General features: G+C 49.3%; 1 protein-coding gene across 2 annotated transcripts in view; it reads left to right on the top strand.

Annotated features, from left to right (window-relative positions):
* fut8b (fucosyltransferase 8b (alpha (1,6) fucosyltransferase)) overlaps positions 1-24,134 on the top strand; it is a 66,651-nt gene that overhangs the window by 18,686 nt on the left and 23,831 nt on the right. For both annotated transcript variants that reach the window (XM_062559493.1, XM_037449101.2), the window contains exon 2: positions 18,137-18,810. In XM_062559493.1, coding sequence (XP_062415477.1) covers positions 18,608-18,810 — 203 coding nt within the window. In that variant the 5' untranslated portion in view covers positions 18,137-18,607. The remainder of the gene's footprint in view (positions 1-18,136; positions 18,811-24,134) is intronic.

The following is a 24,134-nucleotide window of genomic DNA, read 5'->3' as shown; positions in this document are numbered from 1 at the left end:
TGTGCTGCAGTTTTATCCAGAATTTGATATCTTCTTATGCTTCCCCACTGCAAGTAACACAGGAGGTAATACTGGGTGATGTTCACAAAAAGTAGTACCACTAAGAGTACCCTTAAACCCTAGAGTACTTCATTTTTTTTTTCTTTGATTTGGTTGCAAAAGGATGTTAATGCTGTTGTCGTTTGACTGACAATGTTGAGATAATACGGTGCTATTTCCTTCAATTGAGTATTAATGCCCAGGCCTGCAAGGACGTTATATCATATTACTCTTTTAGCTGTAAGTGGATATGTTCATATGTTCACAGTATCCGTGGATTTATTTTAAATAGTTTGTTCTTCACAATGAGACAGGCCGAAATGCATGTATTCTATACCTGCATCAAGTGAGTACAAGGGCTGATCCTGATCTTCAATTTCTCAAATAATTAAACATTCTATCTGTATTTCATCGTCCCTCATTTTTAAAACTAGTTAAAAATAATTCTCATTCTTCTCCTGATTTAGACTCTGAACACTACCATAGTACAGCCGCAGCAAACCCTTGAGGGCGGTGGGCAGTGAGACCAGGATTAAATGACCCCACTGGTCCGCAAAGCAGGGCCGCGGGACAAAAGTAAAAGTAAAGTGAGCCCATTTCAATCAAGCCGCGGCGGCCCCTGGCGCCGAGTCACGGGCGAGGGAGCGGCTAAGAGGACTGTGTCCGTGACAGGCAGTGTTCATTAATGGTCCAGCCTCTGCCGTCCAATCAAGGGGCTCCACACACAAGCCGCCTCAACCACTAAAGCTCTCACACACACACAGCTATCCGGGCAATGAGACGTGGGGTTGGTTGGGGGGGGGGGCTAAAGCGTGGGCACGGATGGCTCCGGTGCCTGGATTGATGGGTGCTCAGAGGGTGGTGGGGAGGGAGAGCTGGAGCGGCGGGTGTCCGCTCTGCCGATGACTCCCTTGATAGCCCGAGCTTAGCGCCACTTCTGCTCAACATGCGCGGCCATTACATTAACCCACATGCCGCCCAGCTGCTTCCATTAAACGCCGCGGCTGTGAAAAGCTCTCTAGCTGTCACAAGATACACTACAAACACCCTCCCCCCCCCCCCCCCCCCCCACGTCGCAATAAAGCCTGCTCCCTTCCAGGTGCTGAGTTCGACTGGCGAAAAAGCTGCAATTTATCCCACAGACATTTAGCCAATGGCCTCATCCAGAGTGGGTCACGGCGAGGAGGGGAACGATGGAATTGGCTTTTAAGTTCTAAACCGCCATCATTTGAAGGAAGCGATGCTGCACGAACGACCCGTCCCGTGGAACCGGGCGCAGCCGCGCCGGTGCGGAACGGAACTCGCGAGTCTACGACCGGTGCCGAGTGGGCCCGGACGCGACGAGTCTGTCTGTTTGTACTGTTCCTTCAAATGTTTACCCCCCAAATACCCATCTGGAATGTAATCAGCAGTGTGTGCGATGTTTGTAAGCCTGTTTGGGGGGTGTGATTGACTCAAAGGCTGGACAAACAGGCGGGCTGCCTGCGAGCCTTTTTCCTCAGATAAAGCGGACAACTGCTCACTGTAAGGGTGCGTTGCCACTGATCTGTCCTTGACCTAGACGGCGGGGGGGTAGGACCTAGACTGCAAGGCAGAAAATAAGTGCACCGGTGCTTTGGCAGCAGTTTGCTTCGTTCAGGTAATAAGGCTGGGGGGGAACTCGTCATCGACCAATCCGAGTTCATTCTGGGCTTCCATTAAACTTCACTGCATTCTTGTAAGTGCTTGTTGTGTAATCCCTTCATATAATGATGTGTTTGCCGCTTACCTGTTTGAGTGTTTTTTCAGTCTATGAACAAACTCTGCTTAAATGTCACAGTGGTGTTCCACTGTAGTTTTTCTATGGAAGTTAAAGCATAACTAGTCTGTAAAAGCGCTTCTCTTTTGTTGTTGTCTTGGCCTTAACCGGAGGCGGATCCATTGATGACCACAAAATGTAAAGAGGAAGAATAATACTTCTTGCTGTCTGTTTAGTTCAGAAAATGTCACTAGTAAAAGCTGGAGTTTCTCTCAAAGGTGGCTTTGGCTCCATTTTACAAAGTCTTCACTGTAGCTGATGTGGTTTTCTTTGACATTTAGAATGAAACTGAAACCTGGAGATCTGGTGAAACTGATTTGAAAACATCTGTAATGAGGGTGCATGCTTGAAAAAGAAAACATAACTTGGTTTACTAGTGACATGAGTGTAGAAATTGTGTAGAAATGAGTGTAGAAATAGTTTCTAACAGTCAGATTACTTCCTTCCCCAAACGTTCAATGAAACCCAATGTTGTAGTTCTAGACGTAGGTTGACATGTTTTTGTCTCATGAGACGGTAGGAAGCGGGGACAGTGTGACACGTGTGCGATTGTTTTGAGTCTGAGTGAATTCCAGGAGGCTGAGCATGCTAACGAGTTCATTATTCCAGCGTGGTTTAGGAGTAATTACCATTTTGCATCCAAAGTGATTCAAAAATGACTTGCTCATGTCAAATTTAGCCAAGTGTGAACGCCGATAAATATTTGCATAAACACAGGCACACAAGGTGGGCTTCTTGTGACAGTCTGAGATTGGTGTGGCCATTTTGGATTATTCATTTCCATGCCGATCCATATGCATCGAAGGAGCAGAAGACAGTGTCTCTGATGTGCTCAAAGCTTGCGGGGTCATAAATGTGATAAGAACATCCCTATGCGGCTCGACGTGAACTTGTGACACCCTTCCTTTCATGCTGGTCTGCTTTCTAGCTCTAAACCTGCTCTCTCATGGGGCATTTCCATATTTTTGCATTGATCCAAATGGCCCGATCCTAATAAGCAGCCACGCATGCAGCCTACATCAGATAAGCGGACTCATTTAGGTCTCAGAAGAATCATCATTAATTATAAGGAAGAACGGGCCCCTCTGGTTGTCGGCGTCGGAGGACTTATAGCCTGACTTCGCTGAGAGCACAACAGTGAATGAGCACATGTATCGTTAACTCCTTTTACAGAAAATGTCTAATCAATTTGACTAAAAAGTTGGATTCAAGTGCATCCCAGCTGGTGTGTAGAGAGAGACTAATAATGTCAGTGATTTACCACCTGTAGCAGAAACTGGTGCCTTTTTTGGTCTTCAAAAAAACACTGACGCGCCATCTTTGTTTAATGGAGCAAGTCACTAATGTGCAGTTATTAAAAACGCTACATAAAATCAAACATTTTCGTTTAACATTTTCGAAGCTGAAATTGAACCACGAATTTGCTGATTCATCTCTAACACTAGATAATGTGTACAGCAGTTTTTCCTCTTCCTCGTACGAAGCCGCGCTGCCGTGACACCTTAACTGCCTTTGATCACAGTAAATAATGGCCCAGCGGCTGTTATTAACAGACACACACTATAGCAGCAAAGAGACCTGCTGTTTGGAGGAGAAAAACAAACGAGCCACGGGAGCCTCGCTGTTTGAGTTGCCATCAGCATGAAAACTTCATTTCACCAAGAAATGGCAGGAAACGCACTTTGGACGCCGCCGTCGGATACGCATTCAGACTGGAGGTGACACATTACCGCTGTGTGCGTTGTGAGCCCCCCCCCGTCCAATGGTATTTATCACACGGGGTCTTTTGTTGTCTTGAATAAACAGACGTATTAATGGGAGTCCAGAGTTCAGCCCACACTGCCACGGGCACACGCTCAGTCTTCAGGGGGGGAAAATATGTCCACTGCTCGAGCATTAGGACGGGAAACCCCCCCTCCCCCCCCCCCCCCCCCCGCCCCCCGAGTCAGTGGAAATATGCCAGCGTAGTAGAAAGGAAGAGATTCGGGACTGACATGTTATCTATTTCTATAAGACACCCGATTTGACTAAAAGATAACAGGAAGTTCAATCAAAACGGACAAGTAAGATGGAGAAAAGATAATTGTTTATTTCAAAGAGATGATATCTCATGATTAAGTCTTGACAGAGCGCGGCGCTCGGGCTCTGCAGGGAGATTGGTGGCTGATAGGATGAGGAAGCTGATGAAAACGTGCTGTTCCACGTGGAGGCGGCGCGCAACAGCCCAATGACCCTCCTAATGGTCGAAATGTTGAGGATGTACGGGGAATACACCACAGGCTCATGGCATGCAAGAGTACGCTCTGCCTCGCTGACGCTAGCGCTTCATTCACACCGCACTTCTCCAACTCGCGGCCCATCGGGTTTTGCGGTGCGTTTTTTGGGCAAAATGGAAACTCATCTCGCAAGTGCATCAAAGTGGGTAACATCAGTTAAAATGGCTTGTAGTGGTTATGTTGTTTGGACAAATTGTCCCACATGCTGGACAGTTGTTGTTGTTGTTGTACCAAACTCGGGACTCGTAACCATTTCTGAAAGGCCGTTTTCAAAGATTTCAACCTTCAAAACTGTCCATGTGAACCCTGTCTCGCCGCTGTTCTTCTTTGTGCCTCCATCTTTGGCTTGTATTACCCGCCTATCTCCCTCTTTCTCACTCCGTGCCCTCTGGCACCGAGTGAAGAGGTCCCTGACATTGATGTGAGATTTTCTTAACACGGTTTCCCATTCAAGCCCATTTTCTTCCTCAGATTGGATATTTATAATCTCGGGGCACCAGCTAATGGTATTTGCAGAGCAAAATCAGTTCAGCGCGTGTTTTCCGTAATGGCCCTGACTGCGTGGCATTGCCAGCGGCCCTGTCTTGAGTGGTGGAGGGATGGCTCTAATTTGGGCTAATGGGTGACTCGGTCGTCATCATCGCGTGTCCCTCGGTGGGCTGCTGCAGACGGCTGCTGAGCCACGGGAGCAGAGCACACAAGACAATGCATCAAGCCAGTGACCAGTGCGGCCCGACAAGCCGACATTCGCAGGGGCGCAGCTAGTCGGGGGGGGGGGCTGGAGGGAGACTTGCCCAGCTAAAGGTACACAACACACACACACACACACACACACAGGGGGAGGAGGTTAATCAGTGGCCAAGCTAATGGAATCGTTTGTCATCAGATTAGATTGAATCGCTTGAACCCTCCCTCGGGCAATCGCCCAGGGAGATGGCTGCGGCTGATCGGGGGGGGGGGGGGCTCGCGTATCGCTGCGTAGCTGTGAAATCATAAGGCGCCGTAAGTGACTGCTCGCTTTTGTTCTGCTTATCTGCGCGTGCCCGGGAAATTGAGAGAAGGCAAGCGAGTCTCCGTAGCAACTGGAACGCAAGGTGGGTGCGAGGCAGGCCGTTTGAACAGCGACGGCGGCCTTGGTGTGCTGGATGCTCGTGTGTGTGTGTGGGGGGGGGGGGTGGCAGGCCAAGCAGGAGTGCTGCAGTGGCTAGTTTACATTCCATAGAGTCCTTTTCTCAGACTCCCACGTATACACATTCTGATAGATTATCAATTCCAGAAACCTCCATATTTGCTCTTCCTTGATGTTCTCACCAGTGCAGCATTCCTATACCTCCATCACCACACAATCGTGTTTCCGTCTCGCAACAACCATGGAGGCAGATAACAAACCGCCTCATCTGTACCTCCTGGCTCCCCTCCCACCCAAAGGTAACCTTGGCAACGGCGTCATTTTGCCTCATTGTGGTGGGCGGTGGAGGAGGAGGGGGGGGGTGAGACGCTTGGAGGTTGCAGCATGTGTAGGTCAGTCCCTGGGGAGGGTCCAGCCGCTTTACAACTGTACACAGCAGAATGGGCTTTTGCTTCCCCCCACCCCCTCCCCACATCAGAGACCCATTAACAGGGGTCAAAGTTGTGGTGTCGGGGCGGCTCTGCGCCGGCCTCTGGACGCAACGTGGCAAAGATCAGCTGCGTGACCGGAGTGTATATGCAGGGCAGGCCTGGACTGCGAGGAGGTGACTGGTGTCTGCCGTGTATCACAAGCTTAGGAGCTACTGCGCAAATAGGGAGGGTGCCTTCCTCCACATACTGAATTGAACTGTGCAGCTGGTCGAGGTAAATTAAGCCCTTTAAGTAAATCTTTTATTTAATTTGGCCGGTGGGATGCAGTCGTCAGGTTATTTATCCATGGTATTTTTACTAGCTCATTTTTCAAGGTTAATTTAACACGGTTGCACATTGATGTTCTTTCTTGCAGCGCGTTGGCACCACATGCTGCTGTACCTTTTGTAAAGGTCTTTGTTAGTGATATGCTAATCCAACTTTGATAATAACTTACCGTGTTATGTTGGCCCAGTGAAAACCATAACACCCAACAGTCTTTAGCAATGCCATACTGAGATGTTTGTCTTATATTGAAAGATAATAACGTGGATAATAATGCTGGATCACATTATGCCAACATAATGTGATCCAGCACAGCACCACCACAAACTACATCGTTGTGTCGACCTCTCACTGACACGATGTCAACTAAAATAAGTAGTGCTCGGGTGTTCAGATGTTCATGACTCAAGATATCAAGGAAACGGGTATTTGCACCAGAGCCTGCACAACATGATGATGCATATAATTGAGGGTATATTCATCTCACTAAAATGTAGATGATCACTTCAAGTTGGTGTCATTAGCTTATTATGGAGTGAGTAGGGCTGCAACTAACGATTATTTTCGTTATTTCCGACTAATCTATTTTCTATTGGTAGACTAATCTAATGGTTATTGTAGGAGCGTGGAAACACAGAAGCAAGCTTTCCTTTTGGGTACACCGTGTGGCTGTTTATTTCCGTCCAATAACTTTTTTTGTTGGATTGGATTTTGAACTTCAAATGTATTTGAGCACCAAGTTGTTACCAATGTTATCATCATAAGACCTTCATTAAATAGTAATATAAAATGTAATTGCAAATTTGCATTTAACAATGACTCTGCTCTCTGTCCGGACCCCTTCACCTGAGGGTGCACGAGCCTCTGAAGGACAAACTCACACGCGCCTTTGCTTATCACGTTGTGGAGGCTTAGCATCATAGTTTTTTATAATGCTAGAGTACATCTCTATTATTTTTCATAATCTTGTGTTTGAGTGCTAAGTGGAAGAGGTTGACGTCAACTATTCAGATTGAACGAAAAGACAGGCTACAATAATTCACCACACTGCATTTAACACAACAGCATTAGCAAGCATCCTCCACGAGACGTCCTGCTCAACATGTAGGTGTTAACCTTACGATAAGTGAACAAGGCCAGCGTTACTTTAGTTAGCTAAACTTACCCATGAGGAGAAGCCGTGGTGGCTCCAGCACGCTTTAAATGTTCCCGCGTTGCCGTAGTGATGCTGTGAAATGTGTTCCGCAGATGCTGCGTTGTACTGGTTTGGTTCGCTGATGAAACGCCCTTTTTCGTCTCTCCCACGGTCAACTTGATGCAATGGTGCATGGAGGCAATAGCGCCCCCCATCACTTCCTGTAGGGCATTGCAATGCCGGACGAAAAAGACCGGTAACTCAGAATCTTGTCCGTTGCTGATTGCGACGGCTAATCGCTGCAGCTCGAGGAGTGAGCGCCTTTTTGTGCCTGAGCTAAGATGAGATATTGAGCCGACTAAATGAAATGTCAACAAAAAATGATACTAAAATCCAGCCCATTTCAATATGGATAACCAGGGGTGGGCTGAGGATTTAAGAGCGTTTTACAAGTAATTAATAAACATATCCCGCGAGTCCCTCCGCCCCCCCCACCCAACACTTAAATTCACTGTCAACTGTTGGGAAACGCTGCATATAGTAATTTAGCACTTGTGTTTGTGTGTGGGTCTTGAAAAAGCTGTGCGTGTGCATTGATTCGAAACCATGTACGCTTGAGTGCGCATGGGCTGTGAGAGCCCCGCAGCCCCCCCACCCCCACCGTTTCGCCCCTGGCTTTAATGGAGCCACTGGAATCAAATCAAGTCAAACTCATTTCTCGTCCGCCCCCGCCCCACCCTGAGGGATTTCCTCTGCTTTCCCTGGCACCAACAAAAACATATAAGATGGCGTTGAGGAAGCGCGTGAACCTCCCAGCTGCTCGCCCACGAGGTCAGCGCGGGACGCGCGCACGCCGTTCATTGCGCGGCGCGCGGATAACTCAAAGCAGTGGCACGTGACCCTCCTTCCTCCTTTTAGCCCTGCAGTCTCTAGTTAAAAGCACCTGTAGCCCGGCGGATACATCTTTTCTTTCCCCCTCCTTCTTTGTGCTTTCCAGGAGACGGCCGATAATGAGGAAGCACCATTACGGGTCCAGCAGGAGGCCGCTATGCTGCTGCTGCCTCTGCTACACCGCAGCTACTCATGCGGTATTTCTCTTTGTTGGTTAAGGGGAAGAGCAGCCGCAGACGTCCCTCGCTCTCAGCTTGTTAGCCAGCAGTAATGACTCGGCTGTGGGGGCACGGAGGGGGCGGCGGCGGCGTGGGAAGCCTGTTCTCCTCCGCTGGCTCTCTCTGCTCACCGACAGGAAGGGGAGCAGAAGTGGACTCGGGCCTCGGCAGGAAGAGATTTCTACCCGCTAACCGAGACCGAAACCGACCATTACCGACTCCCCACCTGCTCCCAGACCCAGCGTTAGATCAATGCTCGCCGGGGAAGCGATAAGATCAATGCGTACTTTGTACAAAGTGTGCCTCCATGTATTCACAGGGATGTGATTAAAATATCTAGGAAACTTTGTAAAAGATATCTTCTTAGCTGAGAAGTAGTAGTTATAATTAGATTACATGTCATTTAGCTGACAATTTTATCCAAAGCGACTTACAATAAGTGCATATAACCTTGTGTGTAACATTTTACACAAGGCGTGTGTGTTGTATTGGCGATCTATGCACACACTCATATCCTGTGTGTGGCTGACAGTGAGGTATTCTCGGGGGCGGTTTGTGTTTACTTAACACTTGAGCGGATCAATAATTGACTGAGAGACACGGACGCCATCTGCGTTACAAGGCAATATAGCGCAATAACAGGCCAGTTTGTCACCCTGCCCGTTGAATGGTCACCAGAAAAAGCAATGGGAGTACGTCATGTGGTAATAAATGTGTGTGTGTGCGAACGATGTATGGAAAGTAATAAACATTTGAATGCACTCCGAGGGCCCATAAACAATGATCAGTACGAGGGGCCGGATCCCAGAGACACTAATGCAGTGGACTGCGGCTTCACCTGCGCGTGCTTCTGATTTGCTGCGTTCCAGATGAAAGCGCTCGAGGAAGCATTTCTTTGCCCGGGTTTGGCTTTTATCAATATGGCAAGAAACAGCTGAGACATCAGCGCAAAGACAGACTGACAAGGCAATACTTATTTGAGTAGTTTGCTTCAAATTGAATGTATCAAATGAGGTGTTCATTGCATGTGAATGTTATGAAGGAGATGTTGTTTTTCCCATCATTTGCATTATTTACATCCTGGTGCCTCGGCCCAGGGCCATAGCCTCGCTCGCTCTTGGTGTGCTGGGGAGGGAGTGCAACGTTGTGTGAAGTTTCACAAACAACATCTGCATCAGTGGCAACCAAGCACTCCTTCTGTGCCTCGTTCTCCTGCCAAGTCCCCTCCCCCCTCCCCCCTCCCACTCTCATCTGCTCGGGACATGATCCCTTCTTCCCTGTTTTTCTCGATGATTTCATACTGCCGATAAAGTCGAGGAGAGCAACCGCTGCCTCAGCGCGGGCCGGTCTGACGCCAAACTCGAATGCAACTGACTGCAGTGGCCAAACGCTACATGCTGTGTGTTATAGATCACCTTACTGATCTGACCTCGGTGCTTAGGGTTACCCCCCCCCCCCCCCCGCCCCCCCCTTCCCTCTACCCAGGCATCGTTTTTTTGCAGCAAAAAGTGTGATGTTTCTTCATTTCTCAGCACTAAATGGAACTCTGGGTAAGAGATTTCCAATCGCTCTGCGTCAGGCTTTTGAGTTTAGCTCCCCCCCCCCCACCCGTGTTTAGTGAGCGTTGCATTCTAGTTCCGGGCCAGTCAAAGGTCAGCATGGCCGCCTCGGAGGAAAGGGAGAGGAGAAAGAGAGCCCCGTCTCGAATCGATGCCATCAATCAGGGGAGCGTCCTTCATTTGGCATGCGTCAGTCCTGGGGGGGGGAAGAACTGCATATTCAATCTGGAACAATGAACGTCAATCACAGCGCTTTCACCAGACACATGACAGCTGTGCGCAGTGGCTGGTCACACAGATAGAAAATGGAAAGCTGCAAGCGAGCGAGGGAGGGGGGGGGGGGGGGCGAAGGCCCGACTGAGGAACTGAATAAGCGGCAAACCGGTACCGGAGGAAGATTAATGAACTTCCCTGTTCCGTCGAGACTTGTGTCAGGACTGATGGTCGAGATGACTGACCGGCGCGCACATGTGACAATACATATATGCACCAGTCGATTTAGCTTCCTGACAAATCCTCCTTTGGTGGAGACGGGGGGGGGGGGAAGACAGTGTGTTGTTGAAACAAGCGCCCCAGCTGCTGTGTCCCAATGTTCCCGCCAGGCAGCGTCTGCAAAGTCACGTGGTCAAAACTCTTGCCCGTGGCTTTGGCGAAGTGTCAATCTACTCGATGGAGGGAGAGAGGAGGAAGCTTGGTCAGCGAGTGATTTGGTTTCTCCATTTCCCCCTCTGTGAGAGACGTTTGCATCTTCTGCTGCTAGTTAATGCGATCCGAGCAACAAGTCCCGCTCAGTGGCCGGGGTCTGTGGGGAGAACAGATTGTTGTTTTTCTCATCTCCGTTAATGGGGGTCAAGGTAGACAGCGCGCCGGTATTTTTTTCTCCAATCGCATTCAGGAGCCTTCATGCCCAAGAGGTGAGAGGTTTTTTATTTTCCTTCTTTATTTTTCCAATGAATCTTGAGGCTTTTTTTTTTTTTATTGTCCTCTGGGGGGGGGGATGCAGAGTTGATCCATTTAGGGCCAACCCCAAATGACTTCACTAAAAAAAGCCTCTTGTTATGAAAAGCCACAGAGGGATATGTTTGCACTGTAGCCAGTAATTGTCAGTTTCATTACACTAACAACCATTTGTGTATCCGGGGCCAAGCCAGACGAGGGTGGATGTAGCGAATTCCAGCGTCCGCAACGGCGCAGAAAGCCTTCAAGCTGGTGGCGGGATGGTTTACTTTAACTCCAGAAGAAGCTATTTTTCTGCTGGTCAAATTAAATCAGGGCACCCATCGCTGCAGTGCCAAATCCCCGACGAAAACCGCTTCCACACCAGAGTTTTTTTTTTTTTTTTTTTTTTTAAACGTGGAATGGTTCCACAATCTATACACTGACTGCCAACGGGTTACAGAGAGAGGAAGGAGCATCCGAGTGGAAGTTGACGGGCTGAGACACACACACACACACACACACACACACACACTGTGCCAGGCATCGAGACCAGAGTGGAAGAGACGAGAGGGGAAGGAATGAGCACGGAGCCCGGGTAAAAAAAAAAACACCACCTGACGGGAACCAGGAACTCCGGCAATATGGCTGGTGTTGCGGCGCATTTCGGTTCTCTGAAGGGAGACGGGAGAAAGGGACGGGGCGGCGGTTAGGGAGCGCTAAGCTTGGATCTGTGCCTAAAGCCTTCTCAAACTCTTGTGAGGCTCCTTCTAATCTACAACCAAACGCCGCTATATCCAGGCCCACTGAAACCCAGCGTCGCTAAGTACTTTCTCAAAGTTGAGTGAGGGTAAAAGTATTTTCACATTTTCAAACAAAGCAATTAAATAGAAAACGCTGAGCTTATATGAGCCAATCCGTGTGTGTTTTGGGCAGATCCCAGTGCGGTTCGGGCTTTAACGTCGAGCAAAATCAAAGAGTACGGAGGAAACGGACTGAGGAGATGGCCGGTGACCGGAATAGTGCAGCAGAGGGTTGAGAACCCTCAACTTATCAATTATTCATTTTGTAGTCCGCCTTCAACATTTGTTCATGCCGATCGACGGCCCATCGCACGGCCAAGGCAGACAGGCCGATGCGTGCCGCCGCAGGCCGATGTTTTAACAGTTTTTTTTCCAATTCATCCCGCATGCACGTCTTCGGCGTGTGGGAGGAAGCGGGAGCACCTGGAGGAAGCTCAGAGGAGGTGGAAGTCCATGCTGAAGAGAGTCAGGGACTTTGAGCTCCAAGGTTATTTTCAATATCTGCATGGAAGGCTTGAAATGAATGAATGAATGTAAACATTGGTAACGTAACGTTTTAGTCTTGTAGTCAACAGCCTCCCGCGGTTTCCAAGATCATTTCATCTCTCTGTTCTTGAGAGAAGCCGGAGGAAATGTAGACGGGTTGCTTGTTATTTTCGCAGTCAGTGAGCACAGGAGCTAAAGGTCGACGACGGGAGGACGGAAGGTAAAGAAGCACGGAGCCGTGAATGTCCCCGAGCGGTGTGTTTCTGCTGTTTACAGTACTCCTTTTCACGATTCGCCAGGAGGACTCTAGACCCTCGGTGAATGCACCTTCATCTCAACCCCCGTCTCCCAAATCTACAGCCGCCATCTTTCTTCTGATCACCACCCCCCCAGGCTCCCGCTTTGCCTACAACACTCCTTCTATTCTTTTTTTCTTTTCTTTTTTTTCTTTCTCTGATTTAGTGCTTTCTTTGCAAGCCAAGTTACGTGGAATTTCAATCAAAATGTGGATGTGACCACTTCCAAGTTTTGTGTGAATGGCCTGATTGTAATCTGAGCAGAGCCGGGCGTATCGCATTATGTGTCACCACATATTCAGATGATAAAATCACAGGATATAGTGAAACGGTAGCTGTTCTCTCTCCCCTCTCCCTCACTGGCCACACATTTTCTTTTATTATCCCTTCTTTTTGCTCACTGCTTAAAGCATATTAATAAAACCTTTTGGTTCCACAAATTCCCTGCAAACCTCCCAGGTCACTATCCAAAAGTGGACTTTTTAATGTCCTCTAACTTCATGGCGTGATAAATGCAGAGTGACTGGTTCTTTCCCCTTCACCCTCAACCTCTGTCACACACACACACACACACACACACACACACACACCGTTGCAGAGCCAGTTCATCACCCTTACTGACACGATGAATTTACAACGCTGTCCTTGACCACGTCTGGGCCACCGGGATCCACCGTAACTCGCCAGGTGACAAATTGGGGGTGGCAGTCCCGCACGTGGGTCCACATTTTTATTTGGACATAAAAAGTGATAGAACTGAAGAAGGATTGGTGCTTTTTACTGTTAACCAATTCATAACCTGTCCTCCACCCTGCACCCCTTCAAGCACACTCCCACACCGGACCAGTGAGGCTTGTCCCGCTGTCAGCGAAATTCTCCACAGAGATAACCTTGAAGCGGAGGCTGTGTGTTGAGCTCTGATACCGGAGGCTCAGCAGGCCGCGCGGCCACTACAGCTCTGAGACCTTCAGCCTCTTGTGTGAGACTGAATCTCAAAGATTGCGATGAGGTGGGCTGCCTCCAGTGCCTTCAAGTGGAGGCTTGAAGATACTGAATTAATGTATAATGTGATTTTCTTTTTTTTTTAAATCCATCCGTTCTTCCTTTTCTATTCATCTTAATCGTTTTGCCTGAAAACAGTCACATTTAAGAATGTATGCTAAATAATAATAATCCCAATTTAAAACCCGCCGCATGTAATTTGCTTCTAATTATAAAACCTTGTATTTAGACTCCAGAATTCTCTGAGACGGTTCTGAGGTGCTGACACTGATGTTCGCCTCAGGGCTCGCTGTATAAAAAGCGTCGCAGTTACTTGGAGGCGTCTCTCCTCTCCCAGCTTGCCATCTATCTGCGTTCTTCTCCCTCCCCGCGACGGCTTTCTCTGCCATTTGGTGCAGGTTAATGGACTTGGGAACGTTGTGAAGTAAACAGCCACTCATGAAATATTCACCACCCTCCTTTAGGCCGTGTGTGTGTGTGTGTGTGTGTGTGCGTGTGCGTGCAGTCAGGTATACCCAACACTAACCCGGTGACTCCCAAACAACCACTCATCGGCTCACACATGCATATGAAATGTGGGGCACCCCCCCCCCCCCCCCCCGTGCTAACAGTGTCTCTGCATCTCGGCTCTGAGCCAGCCGAAGAGAGAGAACCCGCGCTGGCAGTCGGGAGTGTTCTGCTGCTGCATGAGTCAGACGTTTGCTGCTATTCACATCGATTAAAATAAATAAATAAGTCGCTGAGCAACACTCAAAAATGTAATCGTAATGTTTTTGTTGCAAATGGCAGAAAAACAACAGCGCTGAACATTTCAGGTTTCAAACCCTGATGAAACATTGATTCGGGATGTTCGGTCTTTGTTGGATCCGTGATGTAGTGACGTTGGTTCTGGTGCCTGCGTGTCAGATGCTTCATCCTCCGTGTCCCTGACGCCGGCGTGATCTATTGCTTGGAATTTGGGGTAGAGGCTGAAAGGTCACTGGATCGAAACTCCAGACCAGCTGAGAAAATAGCCCACAAAAAGCCGCTGGTGGAGCCGAGTGTGGCTTTAGCTGTTTCTCGAGAACGGTTTGTTTAGACATCATTCCCGGATGAGTAATGGTCAGTTGATGTTCCTCTTGCTGCATCTCTGTAGACCAAATAGCTGCGAGAAGCCCCGCCCACTCTGTTGTGCTCATGAGCTAGATACAGAGGATCAGACATCTCAAACCAAGCTGGGCCAAAGCCCGAGTAGAACATTTATTTCATGCACCGCTGACAGTATCGGCACAAGAATACAGCTGCTGTCCAATCGTCCAGATAAAGAAGCTGCTTTTTTTTTATATTTCCATTTCTGTCCCCCACTGGCATCCTTTCAATGCTACCGTGAATTTACTCCTGATCATCTGATAACTGTTGTTCTCCACCACACTGCATAAATCTCACTGCGTATCCCTCTTAGGGTTGCCCATAGCAACACACGCTAATACACGCTCCCGCACCAACGCGGATCAGAAGTGACACACAGGTTATGCATATAAATATGTAGAGAGAGACGGAGGGGCGGGAAGGGGGAGGTTTGGTATAGATGACGCTTCCTTGCAGTTGTCCTCAAGCTGCAGCGATCATGTTAGTGAAGTGGGAGCCGTCCTCAGCCCGAGCGCCATGCATAATTCAACGGCAGGCCCTCGTCGCGGCGCTCATTGCCTGGAGACCGGGGCTGATGGATGACCTCCGCCGCGGCCCGAGTCAAGTTGAAGATTAACCAGCAGGACGGAAAACGGGTCATTCCTCTCCCACACACCCCCCCCCCCCACCCCACACCCACCTTACCTCGGGGTCCATGCGTGTTGAAACGGCGCAAGGGCATCCAGTGACTATCGCCCCCCGCGGTGCCACACGTACCGCGCCAGTCTCTAACCCCCCCCCCCCCCCCCCCCCCCCCCCCCCCCCCTCTGGAAGCGAGGCGAAGGGCGCTGTGGGAGAGAGGGATGATTTGGGGAGCGAGAGTTCAGGTGGAGCAGTTATGAGCAGTAAGGGCCCACTTCATCCGGTGACATATTCTATTACATCCGGAGAGATCGGGAGCCGTATTTCCATTTGACTTGGAAGCTGATTGAAGGGGGGCCCGGTGGAGGAAAAGAAAAAGACCATTTTCTTTTAAAATCCCCACTGTCAGCATATCTGTCACACTTAGAAGTCATCGTTCTCACTGTGGAGAGCTTTTTTTTTTTTATTATCAAACTGACATTATTATAATTTCCGATATTTATGCCCCTTGTCCACGGCGACTGAAGTGCAAATGTGAGGAGTTTGAGAAAATGCAAAAAATCTTTAGCGCTCTCGCTTCACTCCTCCGATATCTCTGGAATATGAAAAGTCGTCAGTGGAAAAAGAAACCTCGTATCATCTTGTCTTTAATAAGGCCACATTCCGCTGACACCGGACTCCATAGATATCTCCTTCTTTTAGTTATCAAACGGCAATCTATCAAAGAGGGACCACGAACGTGTTTCTTCTCGGCCAAGAAAGACATGTTAAAAATAAACGGTAAAAAAACGTATTCATCAGTTTCCCAAAGCCATTGTGAGTTTGGTAATTGCTGTGATGTACGTATAAAAAAAGACATCTTTAAACCAAACTCCATTTTTTTTTTCTCTACCCTCTGAAGTGGAGTACGTCTCTTTTAATAATGATCATTGGGGGCTTCCAGTATCTGATTACAAGTGGCTGATCTCAGGTTCTGTTACCTAACCCTCACACACTGAGCTAAGCTCACATTACTCACAGCGCGCACACACACACACACACACACACACACTTCTAAGCTCTGCACTTGCACATTAAAGTGCATCTGCTCTGGATATTATTGGTGAGAGACCGTTTAACAGTTTCACCAAAAGCGTCCGCAGATCAGTCTGCTGCCATTTCCCGTAATCGAAAACCAACATCGATGACCTTTAGTGTAATTTTCAATGTGGTTGAATTAATCTTCTTCAGCAATTCATTCTTTTTTTAATACAGAGAATATTTCCTCTGTGTTTCTAAGTCAATTAAAAGGGCCCTCTAGCTATTTAGTGATGCACTTCCATAACGTTGGGGTTAAGGTTAAAGACTAATTCTAAAAAGAAGAGTCGACATCAAAGCAACAGAGGCTGAGATATTCCGATTTTTACTCTCAGAATTTTAAAAAAGCTACAACCTTCAATTTCCAAAATGGAATTCCATTAAAGTTATATTAGATCACCCACACCTACTTCACCAGCACTTGTAATTAAAGCAGACTCGTTTTGTTGCGTTATATTCGGTTGTGTATAGCAAACTTTAGCTTTTACCCCCGTTATCCGACTTTGACATTGCACCAGGCCATTAATGACTCCATGACATCATCATGACAAAAATGAGTCCAATTTAAAAGAATATCCCATATTCTCTTCGGGCAGCCGTTGCCTGCCTCTTCCAACTATTTCGTATTTATCAATTTGAGTCTACTGTGCACAAACCTTACTATGGCTCCTCAAACACAGTGACAAGGGTTTTGGCAGCTTGCCTTTTAGTAAAGTCCCAGTTGGGCATTAGCTGGCGGAGTGCAACCCTCTCACGGCTCTTATTTTTACATAATAAAACACAGCTCAGCACTTCTTTGTGCCGCATGCATAAAGAGGAGCCCCCCCTCGTGTCGGCCCAGGTTTAGTCTCCACAGGGGCACCGTCGGCACACGTTCCAATAATACCACATCGTTCAATGAGAAATGAGTCGTTACTCCTTGTTTCAGTGATCTCGGCTGCTGCATTCCGCCATGGCAAACCGGATGAGCGACCGTTAACCCACTTCTGTGCTGCCTGACGGAGCGCCAGCCGGAAAAAACGAAAAAAAAACAAAAACACTTCCCTCCGTCTGCCCCAGCTCTAACGCAGAGACACTGAGACGTGTCAATCAAGCACGTGGTGCGCGTCTTCCCACCACCAATCACCATCACAAGAGTCTGAGACGCCCCGGCGTTACTCCGGCGCGCGGCGGTACGCCTCCAGAGGTGATGGCGCACGCACTCACCTGCCACTCTTCATCCCCGTCACATGACGGGTTCCAGTTGCGTGACTCTGTCGGGGAGTTGACAGCGAAGGTTGCCTCGTAAACAAGGCGCGCGTCCGCCTCGTCTCGGGGGGCCCACCGCTGCTTTGGGATGAAGGGAACTGATGATCGGTGATTCTTTTATTTTTTTTTTACAGCGCACACTTATCACCTTGACGACATTCCGCCGGGGAGGTTAGGGGAACGCAGCGGACATTTGATGGAGCGAAAATACCAGCGGAGAACTTTGTGGGATTTTAGCCTTTGCCAAACCAATCCATTACTCTCAGGGTTTAGCAGTGCTTTTACTTAGAGTGAGGGAGAAAGGGGTTGTGGTTGAAGCTGTGGTATGGAGTTATGAGGAAATGAAACATCCGTGGTTGGGTGATGCCGATGGGTGTGTGCGGAAGTCGAAACTGAACATTCTTGTCCTGCCTCGACAGCAATGCAGCATCCTGAAGCTCGGGGACTGCACAACACTATATAATATGCAAATTGTTGTGTCATGCTGATCCATCCTGTTGGCTGCAGGGGGGGGGGGGGGGATGTTATCTGCCAGTCTACCCTGCCCTTTTCTTTGATCTCCGTTTCTCTATGGAGCTTCATGAGGCACGCCCCACACGCTGCATTCCAGTAGTTCAGGCTGCCCTACTACTTAAAACTTGGTACTTACTTACTACACATAAAAGGCATCGGCAAGAGGAAACCATCATGCAATAAGCTCGGCTTACCTATTATGTCTTTGTGTGTTTTCTTTTGACAGGACACAACTCCAGTAAAGGGATCCTCTGGGACTGGGAGGAAACGGCGAGACGGTGTGGGACAACCTGGTCCACGCGGAGCCGGGCGGAGGGGAGGCCACACCGACGGGGCCATCTTAACACAGACATCTGAGCATGGCGGCCGTGCTTTAGCACGCGCAGGGGGGAAAAAGGCTTGACGATAGCTGGAGACGCACCTGCCGCCTTTTCGTCACACACCCCCTGTGTCACACGGACACAGAGCCCCCCCTCCGCCCCCCTCCCATCCGTCATTTAGTGCACACCGCCGCGGCGAAGATGCCAGAGCCGAGGTTGGCGCTGTGGCACTTGTGGTGACGGGGCACAGAGTGTGTGTGTGTGTGTGTGTCACATCCGGCAGGCAGGCCGTTCGGTCGGCGCGTGTGCAGGCACTCCGGGAAGAAGGCTTTTTTTTTATTTATTTATTTTTTTTAGGGGAGGGGCGAGGTTGCACCATGCGGCCCTGGGCGGGGTCATGGCGATGGATTACCCTGGTGCTGTTGGCCTGGGGCACGCTCCTCTTCTACATCGGCGGCCACTTGGTGAGGGACAGCGAGCACCCCGAGCGGTCCAGCCGGGAGCTCTCCAAGATCCTGGCCAAGCTGGAGCGGCTCAAGCAGCAGAATGAAGACCTGCGGCGCATGGCCGAATCGCTCAGGTAAAGGACCAGCGAGCCCCCGCCCCCCCCCCCCCCCCCCCCCCCCCCTCGTGGAGCCGAGTGGCAACAAACGGGGTTTGCTTTGAAAGTGGAGTGTCTAATGCACGCGCACCAGAGCGGGGATTCGCCCAAAAGATGTCGACTCAGCTGCCTCAGAAGCTGTCAGTCACAGTGTGTTTAACTTGGCTGTTAGCTGTGTTAGCTGGGCCCGCTCACACCAACCATTTGTATACGTCTATGCAAACGAGGGAAGGACAATTCTCTATTGGTTGCTCTCGTGGCCGCTAAAGAGCAGTGAAGAGTCGGCAGTCAATGACGGTATAAACCAGTGGGTAAAAAATGAGTTTCAATCAAGGACGAATCACTTCAACCACAAAAGGTAATTCAGAGTTATAGATTGTCTCAGCGTGTGAGAGGAGCCATTGACGGACAGAGAGAGAGACACATGTATGCACATCCTCACGCAAATCCATATTTGTTCTGTTGGTTATAATGATTAGAACAATAATGATAGTCAGGCACAACTTTGATGAGGGGGTTAATTAAATGTGCATTTGTTTTGAAATCAGACAATCATCACTTTTTATGTTTTTGCAAAGTCCAGTGATGAAATACATCCTCTAGCTCCCTAGTAGTGCAATCACAACCAATAAGAATCTGCCAAAGAGTCACTCTTTTTTTTTTTTGTATTTGTGAAAGTCTAATCAGCCCCCCCACCCTGAAGTTGTAAACCTGTGATACACTGAACCATTATCACAAACAAACGTTGCTGCAAATTGAAATTGCATTTGATTTGATCCGAAGCTGATCGGCTGTGCCGTAGACGCAGTGTGAGACGGGTGGGCTGTCCCCGCACCTCGCCGGAATTCATTGTGTTATTTTGGCAGACAGCGCGTTGACCGCGCGGCATCATTAACACATTCAAGCTACGTGTCATCGAAAGACAGATGGCGCCGTCTTTATCCCCCCCCCCCCCCCCGCACGCCGACGGTGTCTCTCTCTGCACGCAAACACCGAGTCTGGCTGTGTGCACGTCACAGTGGGCGGAAATGCACTCTAACGTCTCCTGGTAGTTGCCGCATTAACGGGCAACCGGGAGCTTCAGATGTTGCCATCGCTGCTCTTTGATATTCCGATTCCCTTTGATGCAGGGCCCCTGGTTGGTACACACACAAACACACAAAAAAACATGTTGCTTGAGACAGCTGGTCCCTGATTCAATGCCTTGCTTTTGTAATTATTTAGAATTGGCTCAAAAAAAAACAAAGGTGGAATTCATGGCATGAAAAACAAGTCGCTTTTTTTTTTTTCTCCAGTCGACGAGCGTCCAGATGGGTCCCCGACACACGGCCCGCTTGTGGCTTGTTATTAGTGCGGTAGCTGATCCTGGACACAGGCCTCCACAGTTGTTTACTGGGGCAGCGCTACAGTGGCTCCTCAAGTCCCTCTAAGCTACAGCTTCAGCCAAGTATCTGGCACGGCAAGCCCAAAGCGGGCCACTGGCTCGCCCAGGCTAAGCTTCACGAGCCATCCAACGAGACGCCGTTCCATTTTGTGTCTTTCTGCCCGTGTGTGTGTGTGTGTGTGTGAGGAAGCAGTGGTCTGATAAATGCCCAAGAGAGTACCGCACCTCCCTGTAGTGTCTTTTGTCCTTATGGAGCCCTAATGTACGCAAAGAGGCAGTTAGGGAGCTGCCCATCAGTCGTGCCACTGGCCCCCGGTTCAGTCCTTCTCCACCTCCCTCATCACTCACCTCGCCTCCAAATTCCATTCTACTGAAACTGCTGACAGCCGCACGGCACCGTGCCAGGCTCCGGCTTGTAGGTTGCTCGATGACTGACTCACTGACTACGCAACAACTCACTAGCTTGCTGATCGACGAAACCCTCAATTCACCGACTCACACGTTCTGCCGATCCCGGGCTGAGAAGATTCTCTCAAGGGTGCACAAAATATGGAACCATTTTTTTTTTGGGGGGGGGGGGGGGGTAAATGTTTCGTCCTAAGCACCCTAACCTTCATATTACCACATTCATTTTTTATGAGCAGCCTCAGAGATTCGCATAAACCTAAAATTATTACACCCTTTTTTTGTTGAGAATCCCACGACACGGAGTGATTTATAGTACAAAGTGGAATTTAACCTGTTTTGGGACACCACACCACAGCAGCACTGGACGAATACCTGACACGTTTTGCATTCATCAAAAAGGTTACATTTTCTCCTTTTCTCGTGATGCACTTCGCATGAGATATAGATCTTTTTTTATTTTATTTTTTCTCTCTCAAAATGCACCTTTTTTTGTTCTTTTTTTTTTTAGCATCACTGAGAGGATGAAGGCCCGTAGTAAATCAACCTGCTGGACATATTCATAGCACGCTGCTCATCGGGTGTTCTTAAGCTTTGCCGAACTCGCCACCGTTTTTTTAGAGTGTAAACGTCATGTGCAATCAATCAATCGCCACTCGGCTTCAATCACCTGGCTGGCCTACGGATTCAGTCCAGTGATTCAGGCCATCGCTAAGTGATTTGAGTGACAGGCAGCGCCCCGACCTACCAATCACCCTGCAGCATTAATGAGAGGTGATCGCCAGGTCGAGTTGCGCCGTCTGTCTGGCTCCGCCCTCTCTGCGGCTGTCAGTCACCTCGGGCACGGAGCCATGGCTCTCGCGGAGACAATGACACGCGCCGGCCCGGTGGTGTGCCATCGGACGGAGCGAAGGTTGAGAGCAACAGCTGGGCTGAGCGATGAGGACCTGATCGATTCGCCTCCCGAGGATGCCAACGTAGGGTCGGAGGGAGGGGGAAGAGGAGGCGAATCGTGATGGATGGCGTGAGGACTGCGCCAACGAAAATGCAGCAAGTAGGAAATGGAAAGGATGCGGTGGCGATGGGAGGAGTTGTGGAGGCTGCCGTTGCGTGGCTCTGTGATCTCTGTGTGGAGCGTTTTGCATCTCAGCCTCATTTGGGGCCTTAGGGAAATAGAAACCGATGTCCACCATTACAGGTGGTACATCGGTTCCAGCACACCAAACTCCACGTCAGTTTCTATTTTTTTTTTTTACAATTTGCATTTTCTCGTGTGGTGTGTTGGAACACTGAAACCCGGATAATGAAGACACGGGTCATGGATGTTTTGACCAGTTACTTTTCTTCCATTAGCATGCTGGTGAAAACTTGAAATAAAGACAACACGAAACATTCAGAGCGCAGTCCCCGAATGAGACATTTTACACATGACAGACAGAATGGGCATGAACAGACACAATTACACCGTAGCAAGCAGCGTATTATCCAAAGCAGTGCCGCTATCAGCCCACGCACAATTGCAAACACACCTAACAGCAGCAAGATCACACATCCCCAGCAAAGACAACCTTTTAACGCGCAATATAAATTTACAGCATCGCCTCTACGATGTTTTTTTACTGGTGGATGCAAGCAGACCTCTCTCGAGCACCGGTAATCCTCTCGGGCCTTTGTACGGTACCACCAACACACCGGAAGCACGTGAGGCGGATGCTGTTGAACCGTTAGTGATGCTTGGAAGTGGTGCACATAGAAAATAACCCACATGGCAAAGAGTAGGACTCTGATGTGGCTGTGCTGGACAGGCTTCGCTGCATGGCGATGCAGGAATGCACCGTAGGGAATCGCTTCACTCTGGGTTCATGCCGTTAAGGTCAGTGGACGTGACTGACCGCAGAGGAAGGCGATGTCAAGGATTAACTGATTAGACACGATGGAGAAACATTTGCATGGACACAGCAGACAGACTGTAGCACATGTACAATGCAGTATTGTGGTGCACTAGGTGTGTGTGTGTGTGTGTGTGTGGGGGGGGGGGGGGTAGCTCTAATTCATGCCTCTTTTTTGAGCGTAGGTAGTGGGGGTGTTTATTGTAGCGACCGGATGTTCCCTCGACCTCTTCCCACGCCCACGTTCCCGTGGCTTATTGGCCTGACTTATTGGAGTCAAGTGGTGTGCTTTAACACGGCGGAGTCTACAGCAAAGGTTGGGCCCGCAGCCGCTCCTCCTCCCCCCCCGCCGCATCGCCGCATGTAGTCTGTGCAGAGCGAGGCGACGTTAAAACTCAAACGGACCCCTTTTTTGGGGAGGGGGGGGGATTTCAAGGCGAATTGCGTTCACGTAGCCGGCTTTCATCTACGCCACCCCGAATACTCTGCATCTCCATCCATATGCATGGCTTCCCAGGTCAGTGCATAAAGATGAGGGGGGGGGGGGTTCTTTGAAGTAGAGCAGATTACATTAAATCTAACAGCAGAAATATGGATGAGTCGCAGTGCCACCCAGGCCGCCAACAATCAAACCGCTCCGCCCGGCTCGGATCGCCCTGTGAACTTCACCGGTTCAGGGGGGAGGGGAGGGAGGAGGGGGGAGAGCCTGTGGAGCAGCCGTGGCTCCCTTTTTCAGAGGAAACTGTCTGATGCTGATCCTCACCTGCTTTTTTGCGGGGGGGGGGGGGTGGGGGGCTCAGTGCTGGGGCCCTGCGTTCATAGCTGGTCTTTTAGTCCGCAGCATGTTACAGTTTTAGCCCCAGGGAAACGATGTCTCTTGGGAAACCGTCTGCCTGAGCAGTGGAAGGGTGGGTTGGGGTGTGGCCCCTGCGAGATCAAGTTGGTGACGGTTTTGAACGGATTTAGCTGCGGGAGTAGAGGTAATACTCAAAGAGGAAATCGACCCGGGTCTTGTTCCGAGAGAGCTGTGACAGGAAGGTGGAATGGGCAAGTCACAGTGCGAAGTGAAGTGTGAAGGTTTATCTCTGTCCATCATTACTTTTTCCCCGTGATTTCGCTGAGCGCTCCGTCAAAGGCCACGGCTTCCCACCGATGGAGGCTTGAAACGGGGTGGGGTGGGGGGGGGGGGGGGGGCATATGCAGCAAGACGTGACATAAAGAGTCTCATCTTTATGCCTGGCAGCGACTGATGTTCCTCACTCATGGAGCAAATTGAGTCTGCGTGCCTTGAGGACTCGTTAGCATGGCCTTTTGCAGCATTCCCCCGAGGCCCCTGTGCATTCAAACATATTCTATCTTTAATGGTTTGATCTAGAGGAATTTATTGTGCGTAATGTCAGCCCTTTGTTGTTGGCTGATTTTAAGTCCGTGTTCTATGTTGTGGATGCATTACATGCACATGGTAGCTGTTCATTGTTCATTCAAGCAGATGTTTAAATGTGCTTTGACCCACGTTAAATGGTTAATGAGGCGAAAAAGCTACCCGAACAGAATTTCAACTATAATGAGCCATTTGTAAAAATGAGTTGTGCCCATTTATTGACTCCTGTTTGCTACCTTTGTAC

This window comes from Pungitius pungitius, chromosome 20 (assembly GCF_949316345.1).
Source record: "Pungitius pungitius chromosome 20, fPunPun2.1, whole genome shotgun sequence".
NCBI classification, from domain to species: Eukaryota; Metazoa; Chordata; class Actinopteri; order Perciformes; family Gasterosteidae; genus Pungitius; species Pungitius pungitius.
Note: the sequence above shows the minus strand (reverse complement) of the source record. Positions and strands in the feature narration are given on the sequence as shown.